Source organism: Chrysemys picta, unplaced genomic scaffold (genome assembly GCF_011386835.1).
Source record: "Chrysemys picta bellii isolate R12L10 unplaced genomic scaffold, ASM1138683v2 scaf1859, whole genome shotgun sequence".
Classification (NCBI taxonomy): Eukaryota; Metazoa; Chordata; order Testudines; family Emydidae; genus Chrysemys; species Chrysemys picta.
In genome coordinates this window covers 329-11313 of record NW_027054564.1, presented here as the reverse complement: position 1 = coordinate 11313, position 10985 = coordinate 329, and the positions used below count along the sequence as shown (strand labels likewise).

At 48.1% G+C, this 10985-nt stretch overlaps 1 protein-coding gene across 1 annotated transcript; it reads left to right on the top strand.

Annotated features, from left to right (window-relative positions):
- Window positions 1-18: 18 nt before the first annotated feature.
- LOC135980111 (serine/arginine repetitive matrix protein 1-like) lies at window positions 19-10716 on the top strand. The gene is made up of 2 exons (XM_065580175.1): window positions 19-7312; window positions 10396-10716. The coding sequence occupies exon 1, from the start codon at window positions 1591-1593 to the stop codon at window positions 3001-3003; it is 1413 nt and encodes a 470-aa protein (XP_065436247.1). The 5' UTR covers window positions 19-1590; the 3' UTR covers window positions 3004-7312; window positions 10396-10716.
- Window positions 10717-10985: the final 269 nt, after the last annotated feature.

Here is a 10985-nt window from a genome sequence, read left to right as displayed (position 1 = left end):
CCTGTGCCTGTTTTTCTAAATGTAGCAATCCCACACAGTAGAATGTTATAATTTTATCATCCTGGTAAATTACGTGTGGTAACATTGTATGTAATTTTCAGCAGATTATGAGTTTTCAAATGATACCTCACAAGACATACTTAGACTATACTGCTACAAAGATAATTTTTTTACATTCATCCTTTTTCCAAGACTGTCAGATCATATAGTTATTACCGTATGTAAGGGCTTTATCAAATTGTGTAGATACTCTGAGATTTATTTATTAATGATATTGATTTTTGATGCATGTATTTAAGTATAGAAATTTAAGTAAAACTATTTGAAAAACAACAACAAAAATCTTAAGTGCATGTGTTTATTTGGGTGCACACATGTTCTAGGAGGTGGGGTGATGTGCATGGATCAATCCAACCTATCAATTTGTAACAAAGATAAATGTTTGGATTATATAGTTAAATAATAGGGACTTTTAGCTTCATTTTAGCCAATAGCTAGGTCCAAAAAAAAATTGATCTCTCTTATTTAAAAGAAAAGCAGGATGGTTTTAACAATTTTTTAAGTCTTTTGATTTGTTGAGGATTATTGTTACTTTTTATTTTAGTAGTTTTGTCTCGTTCGCCCATCAAGATGAAGGTGGAAGTCTTTCCAGATTATAATATATTTTTTTAATCTACAACCATCCAATTATGTTTTGTTTTTGTGAATCAGTGTTTTTTCTTGAATCCATGTAGCTGCACATTCTCTTATCCTGATAAATTAACAATCAATTTTAAAGTGTTAGAATCTGTACAAGTAGTTTTTGGCATCCAAGGCTGATTACATCTTATGTTTCTTTAAGGTTGAAAAGAAACAAAATGTAATTTGTTGTTATGATTTACTGTGATTCCTTGCTGTGGGTTAGGCATTTTATTATGAGAAATTCAAAAAATCTTTTCATCTTATTCAGCTGATGGTTTCAGAGAGGAGAAAGTTAAAGCAGGGTTGATATTCTTAAAGATTACAAGGAGACTTTTCAAATTACAATCAAACAAGAGAGCATAACTGTGGGCTGCTTAACTGTCACCTGTTGTATTCTAGCAGTGTTCCAATTTAGTTCTGCTTTCACTACCTTGTTTTCCTTCTCTTTTTTAGCTTGCTGAGATCTCACTTTTACACTTAACTTTTTCTGTTTCTGACAGGCATTTCTGGCTGCCTTTTCATCCAGTTTCTTCTTCGAGTGATTGTTCACGTCCATTACACATTAGGTGTACGCGCGCCGCGTGCACGGACGTTGGAAACTTTTTCCCTTAGTGGCTCCCGTCGGGCCGGCAGGGCCCGCTCCCTCCCGCCAGAGCAGCGCCCCGCTCTAGGGTATATATATCCCTGCCGACCCGACCCCTCCAGTTCCTTCTTACCGTCCGTGGCGGCGTTGGAACAACTCTGTCTCTCGTCTGAGAGTGTCCCTTAGCATAGTCATTAGTGGTATCTACAACAGTTATCAGTTATTAGTAGTTAGTGTTAAGCTTAGTAGTTAACAGCTCATTAGGTACTTAAAGTTCCTGCCATGGTTGCTTGGTCAACCCCGGCACCGGCCCTGGGCGGCGGGGCATGCCGCACGTCCAAGGCTTCAAGGCTTGTGCCACGTGCCGTAAGCCTATGCCATTGAGCGACCCCCACGACTCGTGTCTCCGCTGCCTGGGGGAAGCTCAACAGAAAGAGCGCTGCAAGATCTGCAAGGCCTTTAAGCCCAGAACTAAGAAAGAAAGAGACTTTCGCCTCAAGCAGCTGCTCATGGAGACGGCGTTACAGCCCTCCACTTCGGCGGCACCGTCTGCCTCAGTGCGGAGCGCCCCGGCATCGGTGCGGGAACCGGCGCCGGCGGGTCACTCGAAGCCCACGGCACCGACCCAACGGGGGCATGTACGGCACCGGTCGTCTTCGCCGACAAAATCGAAGGGCCAACCCAAGGCCCGAGGACGCTCCCCACATAAGAGGTTAGCGCCGGCGAAGACCTCGAGTGCACCCAAGACCGGCACGGCCCCGGCACAGGCCCCGGTAGTGGCTCCGGCGCCGAAAGGCCCGTCGAGCCCCGGGATAGGCGCGTCGAGTGAGGAAGAAGGGCTGGAGGAGCTCTTGGAACAGCCCTCCACTCCGGACACATTTGAGGCAGCAAAGGACCTCATTGCATTGTCCGTTGAGGGCCCTCCACAAACTGAGGACACTCCGCCGAGACTGCCACACAGAGGCAAGCCGGCGATGGTGCGCCCATCACGGTCGCCATCTCGGCACCATTCAAGGCACCGGTCCCGGTCGAGCTCCGCCTCGGTGGACTCCCGGTTGCCCTCCGCGCAGAAAGCGCCGCAGCAGTCGGGCCTCAGTAAGCGGTCGGCACCGACTCAGCAGCCATACTCGAGTCGGCACCGGGATGCGTCGGCGGTACGTTCCCCGAGACCGACCACCCGTAGTCGTTCCCGGGCCCGTGGTCACCGGTACCGATCCAGGTCCAGGTCGGCGAGACGCTACTCCAGGTCCTGGTCGCGGAGGCACTACTCCCCAAACCCGGACCGGCACCGTTCTACGGCTCCGCCGTGGCCTTCCAGATCACCGTCCGTGGTGTCGGAGACTGACTCGGGCCGGTACGGCGGGTATGCCCATAGGGCACAGGCTAGTAGGGACTACGAAGCCTCTGGCCATCCCCAATGGGGCCAACCAAGCCAATGGCCGTTCTGGACACCCTGGGCCTACCACCAGCAAGGGCCCCCATCCAGGACCTCGAGATCCGGGCCATCGGGGTACCGATCCCGCTCTCCGTGGTACCGCCCGCCCTCTCACAAGGAGGCAACGGTCTCTAGACCGCAGGAGCGGGAGGGAGCGGACTCGGCACCGAGTACGGTATGGTACCGTCCCAGTCCCACACCGTGGGACAGGCCCCAGAGGAACAACCAGGCGATGAAGGGTTGCAGGAAGGTGAGGATGGACAAAAGGCCCCGACCTCTTCCTCCTCGCTGGACGAGGCAGTAGCGGGCACGACAGTGTCCGGCCCTCCCCCGATTGATCATCGGGCGCACTAAGACCTGCTTCGCCGGGTAGCCCTCAATCTGGGCTTGCAAGCGGAGGAGACTGTAGAACAGGAGGACCCCATGGTCGACATCCTGAGCCCGGAGGGGCCCTCCAGAGTCGCTCTCCCGATTATACGGACAGTCCAGTCCAACTATAAGACGGTGTGGCAAACGCCGGCCTCCAGTGCACCAACTGCAAAAGGCGTGGAGAGAAAATACTTCGCCCCATCTAGAGGGTTTGACTTCCTCTTTTTACACCCGCCTCCTTGTTCGCTGGTGGTCTCGGTGGTCAACGAGCGAGAGCGTCATGGCCAGCAAACCCCTGCGCCCAAGGGCAAGGAGGCAAAACGATTGGACTTATTCGGAAGGAAAGTCTATTCGTCTGGGGGCCTCCAGCTGAGGATCGCTAATCAGCAGGCGATTCTAAATAGGCACAATTTTAATTCTTGGGCATCAGTCTCCAAATTCAAAGACTCCCTACCTCAGGACGCACATCCTGAGTTCACGGCCCTGGTGGACGAGGGGATGGCGGTGGCCAAGACCTCATTGCAGGCCTCCCTCGATTCAGCCGACGCAGCGGCTAGAACGATTGCGTCAGGGATAGTGATGAGGCGTTCGGCATGGTTACAGGCTTCAGACCTTCCGCCAGAGGTGCAGACCACCCTGCAGGACCTCCCGTTTGAAGGGTCAGGCTTGTTCTCAGACCAAACGGACGCCAGGCTACATAGCCTCAAGGACTCGCGAGCAACCCTAAAGTCATTAGGAATGCATACCCCGGTGACACAGCGCAAGCCCTTTAAGCCTCAACCACCACAGAGGCAGTACCACCCTCGCCCTCGGCACGAACCGTACCGCCGTCGTGGCAGGGATAACAGGAGGAGACGTAACAATACGCCTAACCAAAGCCAAAGTCACGGCCAGAGCAAGCCGCAGCCAGGGAACAAACCAGGCTTTTGAAGTTACGCTCGAGGACAGCGTACCACATTTCATACCGGATCCTCCTCTGAGTTTCAAGGACCGCCTGTCCCATTTCTACCGGTCATGGTCGCGCATAACATCGGACCGCTGGGTCCTGCGCACAGTGAAGGCGGGCTATACCCTCCAGTTTTCCTCGCCCCCTCCCTGCCATCCCCCTTCCCCGTCCCTCTTCAGGGACCCCTCTCACGAGCAACTTCTCATGCAGGAGGTACAGACCCTTCTCACAGTAGGAGCAGTGGAAGAAGTCCCACCAGACCTAAGGGGAAAAGGATTCTACTCCAGGTACTTCCTGATTCCCAAGGTCCTATCTTGGACCTGCGCGACCTAAACAAGTTTCTGGTCAGAATGCGCTTCCATATGGTCTCCCTTGGAACTATTATCCCATCCCTGGATCCAGGGGATTGGTACGCTGCCCTCGATATGAAAGATGCCTATTTTCACATCGCCATCAATCCGGCCCACAGGCGGTTCCTGCGCTTTACCGTCAACCAGCGCCATTTCCAATTTACGGTCCTGCCTTTTGGCCTGGCATCAACACCATGAGTATTCACGAAATGCATGTCCGTGGTAGCAGCCTTCCTTCGGAAAAGAAGGATGCGCGTGTTCCCGTACTTGGACGACTGGCTCCTCGCGGGCAGGTCGGAGGCCGAGGTCCGCTCTCATGTGACGCTGGCTCTACAGATGTTCGGCAGGCTCGGCCTCCTGGTCAACGTACCCAAGTCCACGTTAGCCCCCACACAGAGACTGGACTTCATAGGTGCAGTCCTGGACTCGGTGACCACGTGGGCAAGCCTCCCGGAGTCGCGGTTCCTGACAATTCAGAGGGCTGTAAGCTCAGTCCAGAAGTTCCCCACGACAACGGCAAGGTGTTGCATGCAGCTCCTGGGGCACATGGCAGCCTGCACACATGTAGTCAGGCATGCCCGCCTAAGGCTTCGGCCCTTGCAGTTGTGGTTTACCCAAACGTACTGCCCCAACAGAGACCCCTTGGATCTGGTGGTGACGATCCCGGATCGGGTGTTCGGCTCGCTCCGCTGGTGGCTCGATCAACAGCAGATCTGCGAAGGGATCCCCTTCACTGCCCCACAGCCCACTCTGACGTTAGTAACGGATGCATCGGACCTGGGTTGGGGGGCACACCTGGGGGAACTGCGGACCCAAGGCTTGTGGTCCAGGGAAGACAGGTTGCTTCACATCAATCTAAAGGAGCTAAGAGCGGTTCGCCTCGCCTGTCAGACCTTCCACACCACCATAGAAGGTCACAGTGTGGCAGTCCTGACGGACAACACTACCGCCATGTTCTATATAAACAAGCAGGGTGGGTCCCGGTCCTCTCCCCTCTGTCGCGAGGCACTCCAATTATGGGACTTCTGTATAGCCCATGCGATCCATCTCATTGCAACGTATCTCCCGGGGATCCAAAACGGGTTAGCGGACCGCCTCAGCCGATCCTACCAAATGCACGAATGGGCGTTGAGGCGGGACGTCCTGCATTCAATCTTCCGGAGGTGGGGCTTTCCCCGGGTGGATCTTTTCGCCACCAAGGACAACAGTCAATGCCCTCAGTTTTGTTCATTTCAGAACCTCAGCCCGGGATCATTGGCAGATGCCTTCACGATTCCGTGGGGAGGGAGCCTGAGGTATGCCTTCCCTCCATTCCCGCTCATCCACAAGGTCCTCCTCAAGACCTGCAGGGACAGGGCGACAATTATACTCATCGCCCCGGCCTGGCCACGCCAGCATTGGTTCACGACCCTGCTGGAATTGTCCATAGCCGACCCGATCACCCTCCCACTCCATCGTGACCTAGTCACACAAGACAGGGGTCGCCTGCTCCACCCGAACCTGTCATCGCTACATCTCACGGCGTGGTATCTCTCTGGCTGAACGATGTGGAACACAGGTGCTCTCACCAGGTTCAACAAATTCTCCTTAGTAGTAGGAAGCCCTCCACAAGAGAGACCTACCTGGCCAAATGGAAGAGGTTCTCCCACTGGTGCGAGCCTCAGCACATACAGCCTCTACAGGCCTCAGTTCTGTCGATCCTGGACTACTTACTACATCTCAAGCATCAGGGGCTTGCCCCCGCCTCGATTAAAGTGCATTTAGCTGCCATTTCGGCATTCCATCCGGGAGAGTTGGGAGTGTCAGTGTTCTCCAACCTCACGGTAGCCCGATTCCTCAAGGGGCTGGAGAGGGTGTTTCCCTACTTGCGCCCACCGGTCCCTGCGTGGAGTCTGAACCTAGTCCTAACTAAGCTCATGGGGCCCCCCTTTGAACCCCTAGCCACTTGCTCCCTCATGCACCTCTCGTGGAAGGTGGCGTTTCTCGTGGCCATCACATCGGCCAGGAGGGTATCGGAATTGAGGGCCCTCACTTCAGAACCCCCTTATACAGTTTTTCATAAGGATAAGGTGCAACTGAGGCCGCACCCCAAATTCCTCCCGAAAGTGGTATCGCAGTTTCACATGGGACAGGACATTTGTCTACCAGTGTTCTTCCCTAAACCCCATACGGACCCTCATCACCGCAGCCTACATACCCTCGATGTTCGAAGGGCATTGGCGTTTTACCTGGAGCGGACCAGGTTGTTCCGCAGAACACCTCAGCTGTTTATTGCCATTGCGGAACGTATGAGAGGCCTGCCTATCTTGACACAGCGCTTATCGGCGTGGATTGTGCATTGTATACGCACATGTTATGAGCTCGCCACTGTTCCGGCCCCAGAGATCCGGGCCCACTCGACTAGGGCCCAAGTGTCCTCGACGGCCTTCTTGGCGCAGGTCCCTATCCAGGAAATCTGTAAAGCGGCCACCTGGTCGTCCGTACATACGTTCACAGCCCACTACGCGATCCACCATCAGACCAGAGAGGACGCGGTGGTCGGACGGGCTGTGCTACAGTCAGTTGTACCTTGACTCCTACCCACCTCCAATGGTAAGCTTGGGAATCACCTAATGTGTAATGGACGTGAACAATCACTCGAAGAAGAAAGAACGGTTACTTACCTTCTGTAACTGTTGTTCTTCGAGATGTGTTGTTCACGTCCATTACACTTCCCACCCTCCTTCCCCTCTGTCGGAGTCTCCGGCAAGAAGGAACTGGAGGGGTCGGGTCGGCAGGGATATATATACCCTAGAGCGGGGCGCCACTCTGGCAGGAGGGAGGGGGCCCTGCCGGCCCGACGGGAGCCGCTAAGGGAAAAAGTTTCCAACTTCCGTGCACGCGGCGCGCATACACCTAATGTGTAATGGACGTGAACAACACATCTCGAAGAACAACAGTTACAGAAGGTAAGTAACCGTTCTTTTTCCCTTTAAAGCAACAGTATGGTTTTAGCTGAAGCCACAGAAGATAGAATCTTGCACACATCTCCTTCACACACTTTACCTGTGTAGCAAATGTAGCACAGTGAAAATATAGAAAGCTTGGATAATGTAGCTTGTCCTGGTATGCCCACTGTTGGGTGAGAAATGAGATCTGCTGCAGTTAATAATTTCTTTTAAGCTTAAAATGTACATAATAATGGGTAAGACAGTGATATCATCACTTTATTCACATGCTTTGACATCTGTATGTAATTTAATTTAAAGAAAGGATTCTTACCTTTCTTGGGCACAAGGAGACTCTTCTCTATTGTCTGGTGTCTGCTGTGTTTGACAAAAAGAGGAGAAGCAGCATGGGGAAAATAGCTAATGATTTGTCTTTTGTCTCCTGTTTCATAACTCTGTGCAGAGTCCATTTATCAAGGTGTTTCATCTGCATCTTTAGCTATGTCAATTCAATTGTAAACCCCTAATTAACAATGTACATTTGACTCGTTGTGATTTATGCAAGGGAAATTCATTTTCACTTTGCCCGCTTAAGCTAGCTTTGATTTGTTTGGTTCCAAGCATGTGTGTTCCCTGCTCTCATTTCCACTGGCTGTATCTATCTTATATCAGTTTTTGTTCTTTTTACTTAGGGTCTATTTTTGTGTCTTTGAGGTTTGCTTATTCTTGATGAGGGGATTGAAAGTATACTTGACCAATATAAACAAATCTGCCCCTTCTTCACTTTGTAAAATGCCTGGCCTGTACAGATACAGATTCAGCCTTGAAAATTGTGTCAACCATCTCTGGAGAGCTATATGAGCAAAAACATAATATATGTAATAAACATGTACTAAACAAATTCTGATTTTTGTAGAAAAGAAAATATAATCTAATCATTATGGCTTTGAGTCACAATTTGTTATACAGTTCTTCAGTCAGGGTGCTTCATTATAATTTAAGGCATGCAAAGCTCCTTTCTTTAAACTTTGACTTTCCAAATTTGATTTGACTAAATAGTAGAAACCTCCAAGAAACATTGTAGATTTGAGGTAATTAAGCTATCAAAGTGGAAACATAATTTATGTGTAACTAAAAAGCAACTAAAATGGGTATTAAGTTGTAAGATGTTTAGCAACACACCAGCTTTTATTAGATATTTTTGGCTCTAAACTGAAAATGGGTAAAGATTATAATTTCTTTTGCTGCTTACATATTTAAAGCTGCATATTCATACAGACTATGAAAATGTTATGCACCAGTGGTTAAACTTGCTTATTTGGCATCATAATTTGTCCTTGTGGAATTTTTGATTATTACTTTTTTTAACCATCAGCAGTCGGTTAGTAACTATAAAAAGTGGTCTCAAAAACATCAGCTATTTCCTACACCCAAAAGCAGTTAACAGGAGAAAAGTGAAAAAAATAATAATAACCCAATAGTAAAATAACAGTGCATGAAAGAAAAATATCATTATGAAACCAACACATAGAAGAAGTGTGGTGCTGTAACTATCTTGTAGGTCATGTGACAAATTATAGGTAGCTAACAAAATATTAGTGTGATAGCAGCTCTGATTTAAGCTAAGTTGAAAGCTATGATGTTAAGTTGCTTCACCACATTTTTACAAAAGTAAGTTTGGGTTTTTAATGCTTTTTCAGTAAACCTTAATCATGTTTTAAAACACTTTAGGGTTACTAAGTTTTACCAGTTATAAAAACTACACACCGTAAAATAAACAAAAGAAAAACAAACAAGCATTTAACATATGACATAATTTAAAATTGTTAACCCTTCAATTTTTTAAAACAAAAGGAATGACAATTTGCTTTCCAATTGTAGTCTAAGCATGCCATGATTCACAAGTAAATGAAAGAACCAATTTTTTTCCACACCAAGAAAAAAGTGGTTGAGAGCATAAAAAACTGCAATCGATATTGTAAAGGGGATATCAATTTGAAAAGGGGACTTTGAGTGGCTACACAACACAAACTTAACAATTGTTTCAATTTCTGTGCTTTTTGGTTTGGATGCATTTTCTTTCTTTTGTATTTTTCAAGTAATTATTTCACAAAATGTTGATTGAATGTTAGAGTTTTCAAGTGTATGGGCTTGTTTATGTCACCAAAATTCACATAACTCCTCTTGTCTCAGTTACCCTGGCTTGGTTCTAGCTCCTAGATGCAAAGTTGACTCATATTGAGTAGAGGATGGGGGTTTGATTCTGTGACAGCACAGGCTCAGTGTGTCTTTCAAAAATGGGAATGAGGCTATGGGACACTGCCTGTTTTAGGTGAACTGAATTGACAAGGCATGGGGACCTTTGTTTCTTTGGGGGAAATGGTAATAACCCAATATGGTAGCCATCGTGATTTTAAAGCGGGGGATGCTATTGAACAGATGTGGGGTGTTGCTGGTTTTGTGAGAGTGAAACTAGTAATGGGATGAGGGATTTACCATGGCTGCCCACCCCTGGAACCAAGGCAGTGACGGAAGGCAGAGTTTTTCATGTTTTAGGGAGAACACTATTGAAGGTATGTAGGCCATTTTCTGTTTTGAAGGCCGCTATTGACTTAGAATCATAGAAGAGTGGGGTTGGAAGAGACCTCAGGAGGTCATCTAGTCCAACCTCCTGTTCAAATCACTTGTAGAAATGTAGTTGTTTTGGGGGGGAATACTGTATCCCATGTAACACCCTGTACCCTCATATTCACCACTGTTATATGGATGTGTTATATACAAAGTGTGGTTTGCGAGGTGTCATTTGAAAAATGTTGATCATTGTCCTTGGGACAATATGTGTAAAGATGTGAGATTTTACTAAATGTTTGTTACTGAAATATATTGTAGTTCACCGAGTATGTCCACAGAGTAGCTGCTCAATGTCAACAAAGGACTGACCACAGGTGTTGGAAAACTATTAAGTACCGAAGCAACCATTTGCTATCGGGGCGACTGTAAACAAAGGATGTGCATGTGATCCCCAAAAATGTGTCAAACTTTATGTGCACAGAAGGTGTGAATAAGAAATGTACAGTTCACCTAACAGATCCTTCCCATTTCAGGTATGCCACTGATGGATTGTCTGCACCCCAGTGGGGGGTATTTCTCAAAGAGAGGAGGAGGATCTAAAAATAAGAGACAGTGACCTCATCATTAGCTCTCCTCCTCCATCTGTACTCGTGGCAACAAGATTGCTTGAAGGACAATAGGAGCATCATTGAACTGAGGGGAGGGCGATTGTGGCTGGAAGTCTTTCCAGTTAGTATGAATTGCTGTAAGCTGTTGGGTGAGAAATCTTTTGGCTTTGAAATGGTATTTAGCTTGGTGATGTTTAGGAATTGGTTACAAAAAAAATAAAATGTATAATGCCATAAAAATCAGAATTGGTTTGTGATTTTATCCTCGTAAGTCATATTTTCCTAGTTAATCAGCTTATTGCATTGTGTTGTGTTGAAGCAGTGTGTTGTGGCTGATGTATTTGGGGAATCTGTATTTAAGTTAACAAAGGCTTGGACATAATCATTTCCTTTGATGATGTGATGGACTAATAATGAGCTTGTTCTGTGCAGTAGTGTGCTGGAAATGTAAAGGTGGACATTTCTGGCGTGGAAAGCCAGGACTGAAAATGTGTGTATGTCACCCTGTACATCGT

Excerpts from the sequence above, each read along its gene's own strand:
- LOC135980111 (XM_065580175.1), top strand. The coding sequence starts at position 1,591 with ATGCCGCACGTCCAAGGCTTCAAGGCTTGTGCCACGTGCCGTAAGCCT.